The sequence below is a fragment of the Sceloporus occidentalis genome, unplaced genomic scaffold (assembly GCF_023333645.1).
Source record: "Sceloporus occidentalis isolate IW3139 unplaced genomic scaffold, rSceOcc1.0.p SCAF_3, whole genome shotgun sequence".
In the NCBI taxonomy this organism is placed as follows: domain Eukaryota; kingdom Metazoa; phylum Chordata; class Lepidosauria; order Squamata; family Phrynosomatidae; genus Sceloporus; species Sceloporus occidentalis.
Genome location: NW_028316983.1, coordinates 183,491,443 through 183,515,231, shown reverse-complemented (window position 1 = coordinate 183,515,231; position 23,789 = coordinate 183,491,443). Strand labels below are relative to the sequence as shown.

Sequence of the window (23,789 nt, the reverse complement as noted above, 5' to 3'; positions counted from 1 at the left end):
TAACCCTACAGCCAGACGTGACTTGACAACCTCGTCAAACGGGAAACCTTTACCTTTATATAATGTGCATTTTGGCTGTCCCAATAAAGGCATCACTGCTTGTTCTTTTAAAAGGTTATTAGATATGCTTAATAATAATAATATGAACAATATGCAAATTATATGACCAGATATGAGGGACTGGAATATGGCCACCCTACTTTTAGAGCCTGACCCACTGACTGAGTGAAACCATCACCAAAAGGCAACAACATCCTCACCAGACTAGTACCAATCTTGCCTTGCTCTACTGGGATCTGCAAGGATATTTTAAATACTGTTTATAACCTGTGTTTTTACCTTGTTTGAATTCTGTATCCCCTTTTTATCTGCACTGGTCTATGAAATACTGTTTTTAACCTTTCCTTTTATTCTGTATCTTTGCTGGTTTATGAAATAATTTGTATTTTAACCTTTTATTGTGTTTCTCTGCCGGCCTATGAAATAATTCCTTATAACTTGCGTTTCTGAACCTTTCCTTTTATTCTGTAACCCCCTCCAATAATAATAATAATAATAATAATAATAACAACAACAACAACAACAACAACAACAACAATAAAGAGCTCCCTTTCGTGTGGGCCCAGAGAGGGATGTCTGTGAGGGAGAAACAAAATGGGCGGGATCTCTCTCTCTCTCTCTTTCTCTGGCTGTCTTTGTGAAGGAGGCTGGGTTTGTTTTGTGGGTGCCTTTGTTCTTTCCCCTCAGGAGGGGAGCCCCCCAAATGTCCACCGCCTCCTAAAAGATGCCGAACTAGGGGCTCTCGTCCGGCCCTCCTTTCTGGGCCTGGGCGAGGAGGGGAGCCCCTGGAAGGGCGAGGAGGAGCCGGGCCCCATGTGACGACGGCGGCGGTGGCTTGAAGTGCTGAGGCCGCCCAGAAACCGCCGCCGCCGCCGCCGCCGCCGCCTCCTCAGCCTTTCCGAGGAGCCTAGGAGGCCGACGAAGGATGCGATTAAGCCGCCGATGATGGCGATACGGGAGCTGAAAGTCTGTCTGCTTGGAGTAAGTGGGCGGCGGCGGGACAAGATGGAGGACGAAGGCGAGACAGACTGCCTGAGAGAAATATCTTCTATCCATAGATATATAGATATGGATAGAATATATTTCTCTCAGTGTGTATATCATATATCTATATCATATATCTATCTCCATATATATATATATGCCTCTACATTGTGCTCCTTTAAGAGAATGTTCTTTTCGGACTACAGCTCCCAGAAGCCTCAGCCGCGTCGGCCAACAGCTTGGGATTCTGGGAATTGGAGTCCAAAATCCTCTTAAAGGGGCACAGTTTGGGGAGCACTAGGAGCTCAAAAGAGCCCCTCAGTTCCTGCCTCTTAAGGCTCGAAACCTTGATTTTGAGCCCTGTCTTAATGCTGCAGGGGATTCTGGGAACTGTAGGGTTTTGTTCGTGAGGCTCCGAGCCTCCTCTGTCAAAGAGAGAGAGAGAGAGAGCTCTCTGGGGCCACAATGAAACCGCAGTTCCCAGGATTCCGCAGCAACTCAGCCAAAAGCAGCCAAAGCTTTCTCAAAAGAACTGGGCCGTGTTTCTGTGCCGTGTTTTTGGCATGCTCAAAATGGAGGGCCTTTTCTTGTTGTTTTGCTTTGCTTTTGTTATGCTGTAACAAAATGTATAGTCTTGGCATTGCTCCTGGATGGGGAGGTGGAAGTGGAGGGAGGACGGGTCCTGGGAAAGGAGGACGGGGCCTGGTCCTCCTTTATGGGTGGGAGGCCTTTTTGAGCCCTAAACATGGTTTTGGGGGGTTGAAAAGAGACTCCACGCAACCCAGAGGAAGAGAGAGAGACCTGGAAACAGCCACGTCTGGGGGGGGGGGGGGTTTCCTTTGTCTTGCCCTGATTTTGGCCCACATCATTCAGCCAGATGTGGGTTTCCTTTAGGCTGGTTCTGCTGTCTCTCCTTTCCCTTTCTCCATTTGTTTTCAGGGAACTTTGGCAAGGAGGCAAAGGTAATGCTAGAAAGATGATAAGGATGGAGGCAGACAGTCCTCCTCCTCCTCCCTCCTGGCTCTGGTTTCTCATTTCTCACCTCACACACAACACATCATCATCATCATCATCATTGAATCAATAGTTAATGTGTAATAATGGCAGGAGTGAAAATGGTTTCAAACCTGCTATTGTTATTTCTTTTTTTAAAAAATCCTAATGTTTATTAATTTTACAAAATTTAAAAACAAAACATACATAAAATAAAACATATACAACATACTAAATATTAAGTACATTTATCTCCTTCCTTCTTTCTATTTGGTTCCTTCTGTGGTTTTTTTTTTGCATATTTCTTTGATCTCCAGAAATCTTATTAATCTAGGTGAAATATAAATTATAATGGAAAAAGAAACCTTCTTTGAACCTGCTTTTATTATTTCACAAGGAATATAATTACTTATCTCCTTTCTATAAGCTTGTGACATTTGTACCATAGAGGACTTTCTGTAGAGTATCGTATATTGTTCTTATTTTGCCTATGGTTTGCAATAAAGGCAATTGATTATTATTATTATTATTATTATTATTATTATATTTATTTACATCCCACCCCTTTCCCCAAAACTGGGACTCAGGGGAGGAAGAGGGCTTAAAATATATATATATTTAAAAACCAGTACAATTAAAAGCGTACATAACATAGTACATTAAAATATTTAGGACTCTAGGTAGTTGGTATAGGGAGATATGGTATATTAAGCACAGGCTTCCTTTCACCGGTTAGCATTGAGTCTCAATATGTTTTCTGCTGTTGTTGTTGTTGTGTGCCTTCAGGTCATTTCCGACTTATGGCAACCCTAAGGCGAGCCTATCGCAGGGTTTTCTTGGCAAGATTTGTTCAGAGGAGGTTTGCCATTGCTTTCCTCTGAGGCTGAGAGAGGGTCACTTGCCCAAAGGTCACCCAATGGGTTTCAAGGCCCAGGTGGGAGTTGAACCCTAGACTGTTGTAGTCCAACACTCAATCCACTATGCCACCATGGCTCCCTGTGGTCCAAAACACACTGCGGAAATAACCCAGTTGAGACCACTTTAACTGCCCTGGCTCAATGCTAGTGAATTCTGGGAGCTGCAGTTTTGTGAGACATTTAGCCTTTTCTGTCAGAGAGCTCTGGTGCCACAATAAACTACAATTCCCAGGATTCCCTAGCACTGATCTAGGGCAGTTAAAGTGGTGTTGAACTGGACTGTTTCTGGAGTGTGTTTTGGACCAACATTTCCCAGGTTCCCCCATTAAGTTTGTCACTGGGATAATCCTTGTTTTGATTAGCATTTCCAGGGGTAGCTGTGTTGGCCATGCAGCAAAGCACAATAACATCCAAAATCCACAAAAGAGCGAGACCTTGATGGGGCCAACCAAACAAACATATTCTGCATTTTGATTGTCCCCGTGAAGGTTTCACAGTTTTGTGGACTTGGTATGTTAGTGTATGTTAGATAATAAATATCTTTTTAAAATTCCCACAGTTTAAATCTTGTTTTGGCTACAACAGATCAACAGGAATACTTTTCTGAGAAAAGTGTTGTTGCTGCTGCTGTTGTGTGCCTTCAAATAGTTTCCAACTTAACGACGATCCCAAGTCCTATATACTCTTGAGTATTCTGAGCTATTGAACAACATACAAAGAAAGTTTGTTTCCTTCACTTCTCACTGTCTTCTACAAGCAAGATCAAATATGTTTTAGCCAAACATGGTCTTTTGTGGTTTATATTTAGCAAGTAACGTTTTGTGCTCCAGAGGGGAAAAAGATTTCTACATACTTCTAACTGATTTTTGGCAGTAGCTGGTCAGTAACTGCATGCAAAGCAGTTAAGAGGGAAAGAAAGGTTGTTTTTCCCCTGTCCCTGACCATATCCTCCTTTTTAGAAGAGTTCATTACAGAGTTATGGTAAGTTCTTTGCTGGAATTGGCACAGCCACACAAACCAGTTTCCAGGGAATCTTACTTCTTCTATTTTCTTTCTGAATAAACTTTTCATTGTTGAAAGTAGACACTGTTTTATCACAGCCGTGATGATTTACCATTATTGCCTTTATTGCAGAAACCTGTCTGCGGGGGGGGGGGGGGGGGACACTAGTTTTACCATTAATGGCACTGAGTGTGACAAACAAGGCAAAAATCTTTTAAAATCCAACCAATGTTTATTAAAATTACATTTCAATGTAGATATTAAATCCACTCGAAATAGATTGAATAATTGGAATAATTTTATAAAATTATTCTACAAGATATTTACTAGTAAAACATATACATGTTTGTGGTAGATCCACAATAGTTGTTACAGCTAATCCTGCAGGTTTTGCATTTTGCTGTGATTTATCTTGCAGACATGTTACACCTGATGATGTTTAGAGATTCTGATCTTGGTATCTTGTTGTTGCTTGACGTTGAGTATAACTGCATCAAGGGTGCATCCAATAACATAACAGACTCACTTGAATCAATAACCTGGAGAGAAACAACAGCACAAAAAAGAAGAAAAGTTCAACATGTTTCAGCAAACTTCTAAATTCAAAACAGTTTACAACCAGGTTAGGTAAATTGTCATAAATAAATAACATTTTCAACCTTCCAGAGACCATTTGAAAGCTTCTTCCTGATTGTATCCAGGGATGATTACCCCCTCCCAGCTTTCATTTTTGAAATGATTGTCATTTTGATGGCCAGACCATACATATGTGCTTTTAAAAATATGCTGGAGGTAGCTGTCAAGGTAGGCTTACCTGTTTTCTCCTTGTTTTGCTGTTCACACATGATCAGTCAGTAAGGGATTCAGGAAGTAGCCACTGTCAGCCTTGCCTGCTCTAAGCATGCACACATGGCTGCAATACAATGGCCTACAATAGACTCTCACCTTTTCCAGCTCAGGTTGTATTGAATGCATAGATGATTGCAGACACACTTCAAGGAGACTTGAAGGTATCTTTAAAAATTAGTATGGGTGGGTTTTTTTGTTTGTTTGTTTTGGAGGACTGTACTTTCCCCACCTTGATTAACTGGAGTTAATTTAATAGCCACTTTCTTCTGTAAAAACAGCTTTTCATATTAAAAAACATAAATAAGGGTAGCCTATGCTAATCTCAATACTTTTGTTCTAGAAAATGTGAGAAGCTTTGTTCTTTCATAGGCAAAACATACAACCTGTCTCATTAATAATTACTACATTAAATATGACTTAACTCCAGTATAACTACACTTACAGTTATGCCATTAAAGTAAGTATTTTGAAAAGCCTGTGTCTTATGAAAGACATTAATGCTAAGAGTAGATTTACAAGAGGCTTAAAAAAAAGACTGTGGAAGAACTGCATGTACCAAGCTTACACAACTCTTGCATATAAACAAGAGTCTGAGAGAAGCACAGGAAACGAGGACATAAAGAGCTTGAATTCCACTAGCCTGGACTAGTAGTTGCTGGGTGGAGATTCTGCCCTGACCTTAAATTAAACAGCCAAGAAAAACCACCCATTTTGATCATAGTTCCCTCGCGTCACCTCTCATGAAACTGGCAGTCAGTTTTTCCAAGAATGCAATATCCTTCCTGTAGCAAAGTACTCTGGCCAGTGTCAGAGAAAAGACGGTTAGAACAGGCTGGTTGAGTTTTGTGATGGTATAGTGTCATGTCTGTCATTTTGTACAAATAACAAGTCTTCACTGTTCAGGCAATCCAATGCAAAGTGTAAATGATCAAAGCTGGGTGATTTGAGGTTTGAAGATAACTGGGTGTTAGTACTTATAATTTTATCATGTTGAAGTCTGTGCCTCTACAAGAGGATCCTATTTCCATTACTTTGCTTGAAGTAACCAGTATTTAGCAGTGGTGGACTGCTTCTTAATTATTTACATATTATTGAAAATTAGTAATTTATTTATGTATGGGGAGAAATATGGATGGACAATAATTTATCCCCCAAACCATGGGGTGGATCCAGATTTAGTCATGCAAAAGAGTAGACTGATCATGAGGAAAGTGGGTCTTTGATTTTGATAGGTCTAAGGATATCTTAAGCAGTCTTCTGTTCCACATACCTTGGGAGTGGTAAGTACACATGCCTATCTAGGAAACCAGAGAGCACACACAGGCATTTATATGACTATAGATGGGGAGAAGAGTAAAGGTTGTTGATTATATAATTAGAGATAAAATCAAAGCACTGTAAAGGCAAATAGCATTGTCTTCAACACAGATACAGAATGTGAGCTGATACTGTTTGTTTGTTTGTTTTGCAAGCATGTAATATTTAGTTTTCAAGTGTGGCCAAAATGCATTATGTCTATTTTATACTTCCTGTGGATGATGTTTGCCAACACAATGATTTTAGAAGTGCATTTTTATTTCTAATTCAATATATGCACCAGAGTTGAGTATGCTTTGGATAACTGACATCATGATGGACAGGTTGGAAGAGGCTGAATCGTCCAATTATTTAGCATGTCACATGTATACTTTTAATTTTTTATTGTACATTTAAACCCAGCACTTAAAACCCAGCACTTTCCCAAAGGTGCTTACAAATAACAACAACAATAACCCCAAACAACCACAACAACAACATCCACTTAATTGGGAATAAACTGTTGAATTAAGTAGCATTTTATTATAAATAAAAATGAATAGGTTGGGCTGTAAGTAGAAATTCTTACCATTAAAGATTCTTGCTTGTGGTACAGCTGGTAGAATGGTGCTCATTTTGAGAGATGCTATATATCTGAAGAAGGATATGTGCTCACACAAATAGGTATATATTCATGTTAATGAAAGCAACTGGTAAATATACTTATTAACATGTTTCTGGGACATTTCAATAATTATTTTTTGATACCTATATAATGCTTAGTATATTAAATCTCAAAAGTGGTACAGTACAAAGTATTGTAAAAACCACAGCTTAAATACATTACAATACAGTATGAAAATAAATGAGCAGAACAGCAGGGTTCTTATCAATTTTATAAGCAAGGGAAAGGTTAAGAAACAAGTGAATTTTCAGAAGGAATTAAAAACTTTCTATGTCTTTGCTTCTTCTTGGGCTGCTACTGAGAAGGGCTTGCATTTTTTGTGGCATAATGAAGAAATTCTATTTGCAGTGGAACAACCATCAATGACTTCCTGAAGATCCTGGGGTGGCTTAACATATGTTAGGAAAAATGTACAGTTATATTAGTGTCATAAGAGCCAGCATAGTTTAGTGGTTTGACTTTTGGACTATGACTCTGGAGACCAGGGCTTGATGTCCAGCTTGGTCAAGAAACCCACTGGGTGACCTTGGGCAAGTCACATGCTATCAGCCTCAGGGGAAGGCAATGGCAAATCTCCTCTGAAAGTCTTTCCAAGAAAACCTCATGATAGGGGAAACGACTTGAAGGCACACAACAAATTAGTGTTATACTAGGTTTTTAGAGAATTTCAAGCAGCTTATGGGAAATACAATAAAAGCAATAAATTTTATTAAGATACATTTTAAAAGAAACTGTTATTAACCTCAGTAGAATAGTGACTAGATAAAATATTAAGTTTCTGTTAGAATAAGACTGTTTTCATTGGCCCATTACAAACGGGCATAAAAGTATGTCCTGGGGACGTACTAGGGTTAGAAAGGGGCGTCACTTCCTGACGCCCCTAACCCTAGTATGGACCCAGTCCGTACAAAATGGCGGCGCCCATTCCACACAGGGGCCACCATTACGACGTCACGAACGCGCCGCCTCCAAACGAGGCGGCGCGGATGTGACATCGCGCCGCGTGAGGGCGCCTAGAGCGCCCTTTCCGCGGTGCGAGAAGGAGCTCCGAAATGGAGCTCCTTCTGAGGTTTGCGTCCCTGGAGCAGCCTTTAGACGGCTGCGCCAGGGACGCAAGGGAGAAAGGGGCCAAGCGGCCCCTTTCTCCTCCTTCCCCCCGCCATCAGGTGTCCTTGGGGCATGAAGCCCCAAGGACACCCCTTTCCAGGCTGCGGGGAAGCGGCCTTTTGCCACTTCCCCACGGCCAGGAAAGCGGCGGATCGGGGCCTCAGAGGCTGCCGTTGTGGCAGCTGAGGCCCCGATACAGCGGGGAAAGGGCCGCTTACAGGCCGCCCGAAACAGGTGGTCTGTAACGCGCCATTGTCTGTGTAAAAGACATCTGAGAGAAAGTCTGGCATATTTCATAGGGGAGGGCCACCAGATATGCAAAGAGTTTTATCTTTTGTGCTTGTTCATTTGATAACTGAAGACAGTAATTCAGAGAGGAGGCCGATAGATATGAGAACAAGCAGTCTTTGTGCTAACTAGGTCCAACTCTTTATAGGGGTTTAAAGACTATTTCTGCACTGCAGAAATAATGCAGTTTGAGACCACTTTAGCTGACATGGCTCAATGCTATGGAATTTGTAGTTTGTAAAATATTTAGCCTTCTCTGTCAAAGAGTTTTAATGCCATAATAAACTGCAGATCCCAGGATTCCATAAGTTGAACCCATGGCACTTAAAGTGGTATAAAACTGCATTTTTCTAGCTGCTGTTATACTGCAGAAATAATTGAAGTTGACACCACTTTAACTTCCTGGGATTTGTGATTTGGTGGAGCACCAGGGATCTCCGACAAGGAAGGCTAAATAGCTCACAAAATTACAATTCTCAGAATCCCATAGCATTGAGCCATGGCAGTTAAATCTGTCAAACTACTTTTATTTGTGCAATGTGGCAGCAGCCTAAGTCTTTAAAGTCCTTAAAACTGACTCTTGAAACCAACAGAAAACTAGTGGAGCTAATAGCTGTTTCTGCATTTTAGACCAATTCTCATTTCCAGGATATATGGAGAAGGTGTTGGAGTATTCTGGCCTGGAAATAATTAAAACTACAGCACAGATAGCTGATTTCAAATCCATCTTTTCTAAAAGAGGTTGCAGCTGGTGAATGAGCTGAACTATTTCAAGGTACTCATGGCAGCTGAGTACTAAGGAAAGAACGCTGGACCAGATGTACCCATACTTCTTCATGCTGAGTGCAATGTATATATACATTCTCTTTGAAATTGTCAAAACCAATGACTGGCAAGCCATAGCTTCGGCCCAGTCTTGATTACATATTACCTTGACAGTAGGATACCCTTCTCCTGACAAAAATCTGAAATTAATCAGGATCTATGAAATCCTGCATTAAACTTGACCCAGAAAGCATGGGGATGCATTTTGAAATCTCCCAAGGTGGACTGTGGAATCCTTAATACCACTTCTGTAACCCATTTTGTCAGTTCAAGGAAGGGAAATGGGCAGAAGAGAGGGCAACATAAGCTAACAGAATTCATGTCAACGCTTTTATTGGGGCCACAAAGAGTCGAGTTATATGAATTCCTTGAAAATATATATCTAAGTAACTCAGTCCAAAGGAAGAGAATTCTGTCTGTGTTATCAAAATATGTATCTTATCTACAGATGCCTGTCTGGATAGTATTGCTTTCAGTGGATATGTGCTTGAATGCTTGTTTGTATTCACATTGTTGTGCAATTAGTCATATATAAATAATATTACCGCACTCAATTTAATGATAGACTAGATAATGATCTGCTAATGACTATTTTATATTCAAAAGTCCAGTGTTAATAATTTTTCCTTTTTTTATAAACACACAACAGTCTTCTGACCTTAAATTATACAGCCAATTAAATTAAACAGCCATCTCATCGGGTCTTCCTTCAGAGTATGAATCTTACAACAACTCTCCAAAAAGTAGCACTGTCTTACCCCTATTTCTTTTGGGGTACTTCCGGATATGATGGCTGCTAGCAGTGCCAGACCAAATATTTTTTAGCTATTCTACCTGTTCCTCCTTAATGGGATTTCTGAGGTATGAAAACAAATATGGAAGAAGCATTCAGAAAACATGGAAGTACAATGGGCCCTCCTTATCCACAGGTGGCAAGCCCCTGGTTGTCCCCAATAGCTAAGCATAGATGCAGTTACACCATCTTTAGGGACAGCCCTGGCTGTCCCTCTGTCCATGAAGGCAGGCAGAGAGCACTCCATACTCACGGTACCCTCCACCTGTTGCCAGCCTGGGAGGCAAGTTGAGGGAAGAGAGGCAGTGGTGCCAGAAAAAGAAGAGAAGGAGGAGGAAGGAGAGAAAGTGTTTGTGTGTGTGTGTGTGAGCGCGCGCCATAATAATAATAATAATAATAATAATTATACCTCGCTCTTCAGCCAAGGCTATTAGAGCGGCTTACAGTTTGTTAATTAGACATTTCCCTGCCCTCAGGCTTACAGTCTAAAAAAGACAAGAAGCAAAAGGATAAGGGAATGGCAGTAGGGAAGGGGAAAAGTCCAACAGATCTGCTCTCCCTTGGTGGCCTGTTGGAGCTGGCTTGCCTGCCTCTTCCTCAAGATGGTGGTTAGTGGCCATGTCTCTGCCCTGCATCTCCTCTCCACCTGGCCCGGCCCCCCTGACTGCAGTCCAGGAAGCTGAAGCAGCACTTGCCACAGCCCCCTCTGTCCCTTCTGATGCAGGTTCCCCAATGCAGGTCCCTCCCCGCACCAGGATTTCTGGGAAGAAGCAGCTTGGGGTCCTTCCAGAGCACCTGCTGAACCACTCCCCCCCATGACCGGGGCTGCACAGCTGAGGTGCCCCAGGTGGCAGCAGGGAACCCCCAATGGCCCCGCATCTGGAACTGGCACTGTCTTCATCCACCACCTCCTCCTCCTCCTTGCTGTCCCATGATTGGAAGAACCCCCTCCTCTCCCTTGTGGATCCTGCTGGGCTGACCCCACACCATCCTTTAGGATTTGTGCATCCACAGATTTTGGTATCTGCAGGGGGGGGGGTCCAGAGCAGATCCCCTATGGATACCAATGTCCCACTGTATTGCAAATGGAGTTTGGTGATGCCTGGTTCTCCCAATAAAGGTCTATGAATGAGGCCTCATTTGGAAGTGCCTTTGGGAGGGAAGCATTTTGTTGCTCACAAGAATTTCAGGATTCTGTAGAAAAAGTTGACAAGCCCAGTAGTTTTTATTTATAATGGGATTTATATCCCACCTTTCCCCCAAAATGGGATACAAGGGGGCTTTTAATTATTATGGCTGTACTCAGTTAGGGAGGTCATGGGCACGAGTCTGCAGGCCTTGAGCTGAGCAGTGGAGGACAGGGAGACTTGGAGGTGTCTCATTGACAGGGTCGCCATGAACTCAGGCTGACTCGAGGGCAACAGCAACAGCAATATATTTAATAGTTTTAATGCATTAAACAATTTATTAAAATATTTATATCATTATGGCTGAAATTTAACTGATTTGTACCAGGACAGTACATTTTGGTACCCTAGAGTCATGCTTTGTTGCACACTGTACAGAGAACAGACCAACATGCTTATAAACAGTAACTGAGAAATCCGTACCAAGGACAAGAGGCCACTGTCAGAATAGAATTTGGAGCAACAGAGTGGTTCCCAAAAGGCAAAGGGCTGAGGCAAGACTGTATCCTATCACCCTATTTCTTCAACTTATATGTTGAAAACATAATAAGAAAAATAGAGTTAGAATCAGAAGAAAGAGTGAAGAGAGGAGGAAGAAATATCAACAACCTAAGATATGCAGATGACACCATAATATTGGCAGAAAAAAGTTAATAAGGAAGTTAAAGATGCAAGTGCAAAGACAGGTTTAATGCTGAACATAAAACAAAAATAATGACTACAGAATAAATACATAAATTGAGTCTAGACAATGAGGAAATTGAAGTAGTTAAAGAATTCACATACCTACGATCAAACACTGACCAGAATGGTGACTGCAACCAAGAAATAATAAATCTAGGAATGGGTGGGGCAGCTATGAAAAAATTAGAAAAGACCCTGAAGAGTAAAAACATACAACTGAGCACTAAAGTCAGACTCGTTCAGGTCATAGTATTCCCTATTACCATGTGCGGATGTGAGAGCTGGACAGTGAAGGAAGCAGACTGAACGAAAATAAACTCATTTGAGATGTGCTGCTGAAGATACTTAGGATAACACAGACAGCCAAGAAGACATCCAAATGCATCCTTGAACAGGTCAAACCAGAGCTCTCCTTGGAAGCCAAGATGACCAAGTTGATCAAGTTGATGCTATCATGCTTTGGTCACATAATAAGAAGGCATGGGTCACTAGAAAAAACAATGAGGCAAGGAAAGGTAGTAGGTAGAAGGAGGGGAAGATTACAGACCAGATGGATGGACTCAGTCAGTGGATTGACTCAGAGTCGACTCAGCCAGGGTCAACTCAGCCTTGCATCCTTCCGTAGGTCACTAAAATGAGTACCCAGCTTGTCGGGGGGTAATTAGCTTGCACATTGTAAACCACGTAGGGAGTGCTTAAGTGTGCTGATAAGCAGTATAGAAATGTACTTGCTATTGCTATTGAATAGAGCAGTGGAAGATAGGGATACTTGGAGATACCTTATCCACATGGTTGCCATGAGTTGGAATTGACTTGAAAGCAGTTAATAACAACAAGAATTCAGTCACCAGCCATGTATGGTTTTTTCTTATTTAAAAAAAGAGACAAAAAGGACCAGAAATGAACAAGCAGATCTGTTCTTTTTGTTGTTGTTGTCCCAGCTAATGTATCATATTGGGTCATAAATACCTGATGCCATTTCTCAGTAAATCATGCAGTGAAACATAACTGACATTTAGCAGTTACCCCTTTTTGGGAAGTATAAATTTATTCCATGGAGTTAGGGGCATTGGCACTCATTGGGGCCAGGAACTACTCCACAATACAAGAAATGTACACTTTATATATTGGGGGTGGCGCAAAAGAGCCCTGGTGGTGCAGTGATTAAATGCCTGTACTGCAGCCACTCACAAACCATTAGGTTGCATGTTCAGTACCAGTGAAATACCAGTATAGCAGTGATGGTAAACCTTTTAGAGGCCGAGTGCCCAAACTGCAACCCAAAACCCATTTATTTATTGTAAAGTGCCGTGTCCCTCTGGCTTTCTAGTAACAAACTCTAGCAAACTCTGTGCTGGGGCGACGGCACATGTGCCCACAGAGAGGGCTCTGAGTGCCACCTCTGGCACGCATGCCATAGGTTCGCCATCACTGAAATAGACTGATAAGTGGTATAGACATGTACTTGCTATTGCTATATTTCACCTTATTTTGCTTTTGTTCTACCTTGCATTTTCTGGCTTTGGCAGTTTGGATAAAACACACTTCATTCTTGATACACAGTCCTTTAGACATGCAGCACTTTTATGCAATGTAGTACACTAGAATTCTCACACTGTTTTTTAATGAATGCTGATTCTAATGATAATAATGTGACGCTCAGGACATAATATGCAAGCCATATGTATCCAGTTGACAGAATGTGGTTTACAGAAACACTTTATCTACATCTTGTAAATATTAAAACTGCCAGCTCATAATAAATAATTCACTCTTTGGTAGTAAAGAATGCATTATTATTTCATGATAAAAGGTTTATGTGCCGGTTACTGTTTGATAATGATTTAAGTGCCAATTAGCAGGCGATAGAATGAAAAGACACCTTGAAATAATGGCATGCAGTTATTACATACTGGGTCCACACATCAATTTCCACTAGAGGGCCAGATAACAAGAAGTGTATGTAACCAACAGTGTCCCATATTCCTATCATTTTTTTTACCTGAAAATAGTTGCCAGAATTAGAACAACATGTTTTAATCAACTTACACATATATGTTATAGCTACAAAAATGGTTTATTCCAAAGCAGTCATTATTTTTGTCAGCACATTGCTGACCATGTTTTTTTTTTTAACTGACTGCCAGAGTTTTCATTTGCAGCAGCTGAGAAAATATTTGTTATATAAAGATTTTTTGGAAGAATATAATGTATCTGAAGCCTTGAACATCTTATTTTAACTTATTACTTATATAAAGCTGCCAGTCTTAAGATTCTCAAGGGGGGAGGGTTTTCTCTCTGTCCCACCACTGTCACAGACCTGTCTGGTAAAGACATGGGAGAGAGCCTTTTCAGTGGCTGCTCCCAGCCTTTCAACTTTCCTTCGAGAGGAGGCTAAGGACAGTATATCCACACTGCAGGAATAAAGCAGTTTGATACCACTTTTAACTTTACTTCTCAGAATTCCATAGCCATGGATGTTAGTGGTATCAAACTGCATTGCTTTTGCAGTGTGGCAGCAGCCTAGGCTGGTCCCCTCTTCTCTTCTTTTGCAAGTCAAGAAATACTGTTTTATGAAAGCAGGCTTTAATGAGTAACTATTTTCAGGGAGGCTTTTTACATGGCGGAATGATCTATTTTTAACTTAGTAACTTTTCTTTTAAATGATTTTATGCTTTTAACATTTTAATGATTTTAATGTGATGATTTCTTTAATTGTGCTTTGATTTTGTCATCGGTTTTTAGGTACCTAACCTTTGTGAGAGTATCTAAAAAACTGATGATAAAATCAAAATGCAAAAGTTTCCTCAGAAAGAAAAAAAGATTTTTGGAAAACAGGTTTGCATGCATATGTCAAGTTTCAGTAGTGAAGAGCTTAAAATGACTGCAATGAACTCTTCTAAAAAGAGGACACAGTCAGGCACAGAAAAACTCTGTAGTAGTTCTTAACAGTTTATAGCATAAGTTGTTAATTGTTCACATACAAATGTATCAACAAACTGTAATTAGTGAATAATAATTTCTTGTAACTAACTCCCCACTCCCCCAAATAAACAAGGTATGCTGTATTTAAAGACATAGTCTATTTTGATTTCCTATATTCAGTTCCAAAACACAGTGCAGAAATAATCCAGTTTGAGACTGTTTTCACTGCCTTAATTTAGTGTTAGGGAAACCTGAGAATTGTAGTTTATTGTGCTACCAGAGCTCTCTGACAAAGAAGGCTAAGTGTTTCACAAAACTACAGTTCCCAGAATTACCTAGCATTGAGCCAGGACAGTTAAAACGGTCTCAAACTGGATTATTTCTGCACTGTGGTTTGGACCTCAGATGTTAAGACATTGCCATAGGATAGTTTTATACTTTTGCTTATCACTTATTACTACATTTGATTGACAATGACTACCACTTATGGACTGAACCTCCAAATACAGTGCTATGGAAATTATGAATGGGCTTTAGCATTTGCCTTCCAAAACTGAATTAGTTATGAGTGGAAAGGCAGAGGGTTTTGTTTCTGAAAAAGCAGTCTGAGGTGATCCTTGCGTTTTTCAAAAATATAATTGTAGCCAGTAGCTACCTAACACCTTTCAAAGCATTATACATTTATATTGACTGACAGCTGTATTTAAATGCTTTCCCCAAGCTGCACATTGGGATGTGACTTTAAGAACTACAGCTGCACTAGCAAAACATGGAAAAAGTTACAGAGCTGTCAGTGTGTGCTCAGCTGGACAGTGATTAAAATTGATTCTGAAATGGAAGTGAAGTGATAGGCTCCATCATGTCTTTAAGGAAAGAATTCCTTCTAGGGATTTTCCTTTAGCATACAAGTTCATCCTAGTGATTTGGACTATTTCACCTTTTGACAGATAATCTGACCTAACATGCTTCTCCAATATGTACACATTTGTGCACAAACAGACATTAGCTGCCCCCATATCTGTCCCATCCCACAGCATTTTCTTTTTTCTCATAGGCTCTTATCCTATTCCTTCTTTATTTAAAAATCTAAAATTGTGCTGTTGTTATTTTCGTTGCAAGTGGTGCTATCAGTCACATAGAATTTTTTTTCTTTTAAAAATGTTTACCAACTTTCATTCTGGAAAAAAATAATTTCAACATTACCCATATACACGGAAATATAAAAAATGATAAAATTGTATAATAATTATAATTATTATTCTATTTCCAGTCAGCCCTCCATAGCCATGGATTTTTTATCTATGGATTCAAGCATCTGCAGTTTGAAAATATTAAAAAAAAATCCAAAAAGCAAACCTTTTTTGCCATTTTATGTAAGGGACACCATTCTACAGTGCCATTATATTTAATGGGACTTGAGCATCCATGGATTTTGTTATCCATGGTGTGTGTGTGTGTGTGTGTGTGTGTGTGTGTGTCGCAAAACCAAACCCCAGCGGATACCAAGAGCCCACTGTATTTATATCTTGCTTTTCTCCCAATATAGGGATTCAAGGCAACTAACACAAAAAAATCCTTCCCAATAAAAATCTAAAAACAATTAAAATCACCACACAACAGTATAAAATCATTTTCAAGCATACACAATTTTAAAAAGATAAATAAAACATCCCAATAATAAGCTCATCTCTTTACAGATTAAAAGACAGTTTAAGCAAAAAACTCTTTTTCCTGCCAGTGAAAGGAAAGCGGGGAAGGAAATTCCAGAGAGTGGGACCAACCACCAAGAAGCCTTTCTCTAATGTTCTCACCAACCAAGCCTGGGATGGTAGTGAGATTGAGAGAAATCTTTTCCCTGTAAATCTTAAAACGGACTGATTCATATGGGTAGAAACAGTCTTTCAGATAGTCGAAACCTAAGCAATATAGGGCTTTATAGGTCATGACCAGCACTTTGAATTGTGCCTGGGAATGAACTGGTAGACATAAGATTGCTGTGTTTATTTTCTAAGTCAAGAAGAGCTATTTACAGCCAAGTCCATCAACACTCCAGGCATTGTGGTAGTAGGTTTTTTGAAATAACAGATGGAATATTTATCTAGATTATTGTACATCATAGAATGTGTAATTGCATTTTTATTTTTTTTACATAAGTATACTTTCCTTTCAGATTTTTCCAGGGTAACCTACAACATATCTGTTTTTATAGGTATATTGATGTAATGTTACTTTTCAATGAAAAGGAATAAAGATTTGAGTTAATTGTCTAATAACACTCATTATTATCTGAATTGGTACTTTAGCAAATCTTGTCTAAGGTCTTCCCCTTGTGGCAAGATGAGAGATTGCATGGCAGGTGTAATATTAATGTGTATGGAAGCCGGGTTTAGGTTGAAAACATACACAAGTGATGTTTTCTGCTCCTTTCCAAATCAAGCAACCTTTAAAATATGAATATACACTGTGCATACTTGTAGGGAGATTCTGTACACACACAAACAATTGGTTTGTGTGTGTGTGTGTGTGTGTGTGTGTGTATATGATTAGATTTTTAAATATTTTAATTGATAGCAAGATCTGATGCAAGACAAGCTTCATCAAACTGAAATAATCAGTTTTGATTAGAGGATTAGGGGAGATGATTAAATCTATGCTTTGATTATTGATGAACACATCTGAATTATGATTTACCAAGAACCATTTCTATTTGTGAAGATATTATCATGTTCTCTTACCCAGTTTATGGGAAATGAACGATTTTTATTGAATCATACCATTAGAAGGAAGTAAGCAAAGGTAACCCATTGCAGTCCCAATCACTCACTGAGATTCACAGATCAATCTGTGTAGTAGACAGTGTGCCAAAGCCCCGGAACAAGTACAGGCTAGAAATCAATGCAGAGTGGTAATTCAAACAAGCATTCTTGATTTTAAGGATCAGATGGCAAGTTTAATCAAAAAATAAGAACAATTAAATGTTTTACAGGAGAAGACTCCCTCTACCAACCCCCCACCTCCCACTTGCCTTAAAAATATTCATATTTTATTTCTGCTAGGTTTATCAGTGATATTCAAACTGCACCCAAAACTTACTTACCATAACTTCACGGTGGAGCTTTATTGGCTTTATTATTATGGAGACTTAACCAACAATCACTGAGATTTATTAGGAACATTTCCCAATTCAGCATACTGAGAAAGGGTCTTCTGAAACTAGTCCCCTCACTTTTCATATCTATCATTTTCAAAGAATCTGAGAGTGCATGTTTTAAACCATTTTGCTTTCTAAATTAGAATAATAGAAAAAGTAGGCTTATCAGTCTTTCTGTTTTCTGGAGGTGGCGTATCATATTATCAAAGTCTCAAATCATATTTGTGAAAATGGGAACAAAATCCCTGCAAAGGGCGGAAGAGAAACAAAAGATCCTAAACACATTGCAGAAATAATCCAGTTTGAGACCACTTTAACTGCCCTGGCTCAGTGTTAGGGAATTCTGGGAACTGGAGTTTTGTGAGACATTTAGCCTTCTCTGTCAGAGAGCTCTGGTGCTACAATAAACTACAATTCCCAGGATTCCCTAGCACTGAGTCAGAACAATTAAAGTGGCCTCAAACTTGATTATATCTGCAGTGTGCTTTGGACCAAAAGAGAAACAAATTGAAATCATTATACTTCAGCTTTTGGACCATTTGCTGAGTAAAATCATGATTTGGAATTCAGATGGCTGTAAGAAATCTTATATGTAGAAACAATTAGTGTGATTAATTAAAGTGGTTCCATCATGGATGTCATGAGTATTAATTGATGAATTCAATTAATATTATGTATTTGTTTATTGCACTTTCAAATCAAACTTTTCTGACTGGTGTAGAATTTGTTAAAAGTATAAAATACAGCAGAATATAAAATTGTGGTAAAACCATCAACAGGGAATAAAACATGACACCATTTAAAATTATTTTGGAGAAAGGTGGGATATAAATTCAATCAATCAATCTTAACACTTGAAGTTCTTGTCCCACCATACCCCATTTTGCCCCTGTTCCAGTCTCTCACATGAGTGAGCTTTTAACTTTTCCCTGAGGGCAGAACAACACTTTGTGTTTTATGGCTTCTCATCAGCTCTCTAGGGGAGCAAACTTAGGGCCTGAACAGACAAGCCAAAATAAAGCTGCTTCAGGTCACTTTGGAGGTATGCTGCTTCTGGCCTCTTAAGATTTGTGTGTCATTTAAACAGCATACCTCCAAAGTGATCCGAAGCAGCTTTATTTTGGCCTGTCTGTTTGGGCCCTTAGGGAATTTCTTTAGGTTTAAACTAGACTGATACTGATAACTGGTTGATAACTGGCTGATTCTTTGTTTCTAAATTTTCAGGATACTGGAGTTGGCAAATCAAGTATAGTTTGTCGATTTGTTCAGGATCATTTTGACCACAATATTAGTCCCACTATTGGGTAAGTATTATTGTGTATATTTGTACACTTCATTTAAGTTAAATAAATACTATTAACCAAATCACTTTATAATTAAAGATGTAAGAAGACATGTAATGTAAACAGTTACTAACTGAAAAGGCATCTTTACTTCTTTAAATATTGCTGGTTCCAAACCATAGTCCAACATGTACCTTGCACTGTTAGTATGCAACAGTCTCTTTCCTCCTCTGTCTGTCTTTACTTTCTGAAAGTTTGGATTGCTCTAGGTGTATATATGTTGTGTGCCTGCAAGTTGTTTCCAACGTATGACAACCCTATCATGGAGTTTTCTTTGCAAGATTTGTTCAGAGGAGATTTTCCATTGCCTTCTCCTGAGGCTGAAAACATGTGACTTGCCCAAGATCACCAAATATGCATGAGCCATCGTCCAAGAATTTTCAAAACAATGAGTTTCATGGCCGAGCGGGGAATCGAATTCTGGTCTCCAGAGTCGTAGTCCAACACTCAAACTACTACATCATGCTGGCTTTCTGGATTGTTCTATGGGCCCCACTAAAACAGTGGAGAAGTTGTGACCATGTAGATATTGTTGGACTCAAACTCCTCAGCCCCAGCCAGGTTGGTCAGTGATTTGGAGTGATGGGCATTGTAGTCCAATAGTATCTGAAGATCTACAGATTTCCCAGCCTTGTTCTAAAGAATGGAATGGAATGTGTGTTGTAGTGACATTTAGATACATATAACAGCAATTGACATCAGCTTAGGTGATGACATGACATTGTTGAAAGCAAAAAAGCATCAACATTTGTATAGAGTAATTAGTGAAAGGGGACTCTAGAGAGCATGCCTTTCCTGCCTGTAGAGGTCACTTTCCCCTTCTTCCAAAAGTTAGTCCTTTGCCTCCCTTTGTCTGGTAAGAGAGTGACCATTAGGCTTCTTATGATGGGTGCTAGCCAAGTTCCACACATGAGAGAGGCTTCTTTTGTCTGTCTCCTCTCCTTTCCTATTCCAAGATGGATTTCCTAAATAAATGGTTTCCCTCCCTTTTACCTTACAAGAGCATCTTGAGTATTTTCTCCTGTTTTTCACTGATCTCTGTTTGATATAGGTGCTATGAGGTAAATATTCCTACAAATATTCCATTTTATTCAATCCCCCAAAGTAATATTTCATTATAAATCTTATACTAAATAGACACATATGCATTTGCTCTTAACGTTTTGAAAATTCCTGGAGGATGGCTCATGCATATTTGGTGTTGGGATGGGGGAGGCGAAGGGAATGAGAAAGTGCAAAACAGTGTATGCTGGTGGTGAGTCTTCAGAATTTCATTGACATGAGCTTTCTAAAAATGGATCTCATAAGATTCCTGGTGTTTTGGCTCTTTTTAAACACAACATTCTTCATATTCTTACCAGATCAGCTAACTGTGATCTAAGTTGTTTGGACTTGCCATGCTGCCATGGTTATACTTTTGGCAATCATAGCAACTTGTAAAGTCTATGACTAGCATCCTGTTGGTTAGTCTGAGTTAGAGTAGACACATTTAGTCAAGTGATGAATAGTGAGTCAAGATGTAGATAAATTTAATGGATTCAATAGGTTTACTTGAGACAGGGATAAAAGAGAAATTAGGCCTGTGTATGCAGAGGTTGCATGTGTTTTTTCTTTAAGCAAAACACATAAATCTGGAGATATGCAGAGAGAAAGTCTCTGTTACATTATTTTATATTGCATATGTATGGAATCTTGGAGTTTCACATTCTCGGCAATGAATTGAATCTGAATGTCATGGATTGTTCTTAATTATACTGACTGTGTCTTTTGAGAAATAAAACTAGGTGAGTTTTAAATATGTGACTAATGATGTGGAATTAATATTCCTTTACATCTGCTTCCTCTGTTTGTTTGGATGTGCTGATGGTAGGGATGATGAACCCAAGGCCATTTAGATTAGTGCTGCTGAAAGTACAGGAGCAGTGTCAGTTCCTGAACCACTGTCTACTAGTCTCTGACAGGTTTCCAGGGGAAAAAAAGAAGAAACAATTGTACCTAATGGGCCCAAATTTAGTGCTTGTTCCTGGCATATTGGGAAAATATTATTGGTTCTCCACATCAGATAGCCTAAGGATCACTCCTGTAAATGATATTTAACTTTTAACTTTTAACATTGGTCATGCTACATGGGGCTAATGGAGTCAAACAATGTTTTTGTTGTCTAAGTTTATAATCCCATTTTCTGTTTTCCCTCATTTCTACTTTTTCCTCTGAGCTTGTTATTTTAATGGCTCTAGAATTTTCTGATTTTTTGCTCTTGGTTCATCTACAGTGTACAGCCTGACTGACACTTGTAGACCATTTTGAACAATGAATTGTATTTTAGGAATAATTGCTACATGCTAGACTGCATGCTAGTATAGCTCTCTCTGCATCAGCTGAAATAGAGTGAGGACAGAAATGGAAATTTCACCAAAAAGGCTTTTCACATACTCTTTTGTCTTTCAGAATGTGAACATGATTGTAGTTTGCTTGGGGAGGCATACTGGACATTATAGATACCTCTTTGTTTATTTTTATTTATTTTATTTATTAAATAATTTTTATCCTGCCCTACATCACATGATCTCAAGGTGGTATACAAGTAAAATCAATATAAACAGGCTCAAACATTTTAAGCAATAAAAATAACTTAAATAGATTAAAACATATTAAACAGGTTAACAAGTTAAAAGATTAAAAAGGTTAAAACAGTTTAAAACATGTGTATAAACAATATGAAATGACTTAGACCCAAAGCTTTTAGTAAATAGCCATACTTTTACTTGGCTCCTAAATGAAGCCAGCATTCCTGCCCATTTGGGCCTTCAGGTGGAGGGCCTTCTCCAGTTTGGGTGCCACAGCTAAGAACACCTTTTCCCATGTTGTCCCATAAAGTACTGATGTCATTGATGGTTTTACCAACTGCTATTCCCTTTTGAGGAGCCTAATATAAATCAAATAGAGTTCTGGAGTATGTAAAATAAACAGTGCATTTCTAAGTATGCAGAGTGCATTTTCTTTGTACTGAGTAATGGCAGTCAGACCCATGCCCTGGGATTAGGGAACATAGCTCACACTTTAGATAGGTACTGTATGATTTTCAGGCAGACTCAAGTGTCAGCATTACCGGACATATAGCATTTGTTTGAACAGGACACAGAGGAGCATTAAGGTTCATAGAAATCACTGCTGTATTTGATTTCGTTTGTTGGTTTAATATTTATGATTCAATCTAGACCAGGAAAAAGTAAATCCAAATGGGAGTTAACAACTATTTTATTTAGACTTAAGTTTTATCATTGGATTAACAGTATCTACATGAAGGTCATCTAAACACAAATTATGATATTTAATATTTACTAATTCCTAGGCACATATTTGCTTTCTCATAAAGTCAAGATTTCATTTTATAATTCATCACATCGCCTTGGCTTTTAACAAGACAGGATAACACAGCACAAGTGGCTGGCATGTAATTCGTCTTCATTAAATTCTTCCAGAACTTCAAAGCTTACAAACTGTGCAATATAATAGACAAACCAGATCCTGACTTGAATTTAATTTAGGCTAGTTTATATTTAGAGACAACTCTGCCAAGTTGTTTTAAAGTAAGTGATTGGAAGCTTAAAAGAGCAAGCCTGACTTCAGGTTTTGACTGTTAGGAACAGTACTATCATTACTCAAATCTCTCTGTGCCAACAGAATACAGTGCTAGGCTAGAGAAGGATACCTTTTGACTCATTAGCCCAGGCAGCACAGGAACTCCTGTGGCAGTAAAACATTGCAAGAATATGGTTGAATCTGCACTGCAGAAGTAATCCATGCTCAAACCATTTTAACTGTCATGGCTCAATGCTATGGAATTCTGGGAACTGTAGTTTGTTTTGGCACCAGAGCACTCTTACAAAGAAAGATACATGTCTCACAAATGTACTATTCCCAGCATTCCATAGCATTGAGCAATGGCAGTTTATGTGATGTCAAACTGGATTATTTATGCAGTGTGGATGCAGCATAAGAAGCAAAAATAATGGTGTGGGCGAAGAAGAAAGGAATTCAGGAAAGAGGTCTTGCTGAGGTGTGATGAATAGCAAAGGAGGACTAGAAGAAGAAAGTTTTGATCTTTGGCCTTATCTGTGTAGAACTGCAATGGCTATTAACTTTGAGAGGATTGTATTTATTACTGCCAGGGGTGAGGAAAGCGATTTTCTGCTTCATGTGCTAAGTAATTTAGGAGATTATCAGACCAGGGTGGGGTGCCAGGAGGAAAAGGCATACTTCCGGTAAAGTCATGCTGAAGATTTTCAGACATGTTGCGCTTATCCAGGACTTAACTTATGAAGATCCAGGAACACTCCAGCAACAAACCATTAACAGGGAAGTCCCAGGAATGGTTTGTTGCTGGGGCATTCCTAGAACTTCATGGGTTAAATCCTGAATAAGCACGATGTCATCTGAAAACTTTCAGTGCAATTGCATGACTTTTCTGGAAGTATGATTTTTTCTTCCCCAATTTCCCCCCGTCTGATAATTTCCTTTGCAGGCTTTTGATATTCTGCCCCTTGCCTTGGCACCATTGTCTGCTTTGCTACAGGCAGCCAAAGGTCTCCAGTTGGTCTTGACTTTGTGGCAGCACAACATGCAAGCACAGGGAAGGAAATATGTCAAGCGGTCCTGGATGGGGTTACACTTCCCCTAAAGGACTGTGTTCACAGTTT

The 23,789-nt window shown here is 39.3% G+C and overlaps 1 protein-coding gene across 4 annotated transcripts in view; it reads left to right on the top strand.

Annotated features, from left to right (window-relative positions):
• The first annotated feature begins 929 nt into the window (after window positions 1-929).
• RAB31 (RAB31, member RAS oncogene family) overlaps window positions 930-23,789 on the top strand; it is a 63,893-nt gene continuing 41,033 nt past the window's right edge. For all 4 annotated transcript variants that reach the window (XR_016280601.1, XR_016280600.1, XM_089517031.1 and 1 more), the window contains exons 1-2: window positions 930-1,041; window positions 18,971-19,050. Coding sequence is in view for 2 of the 4 variants with exons in the window: in XM_089517031.1 (XP_089373157.1) it covers window positions 1,003-1,041; window positions 18,971-19,050 (119 nt within the window). In the remaining 2 variants the exon portion in view is untranslated. The remainder of the gene's footprint in view (window positions 1,042-18,970; window positions 19,051-23,789) is intronic.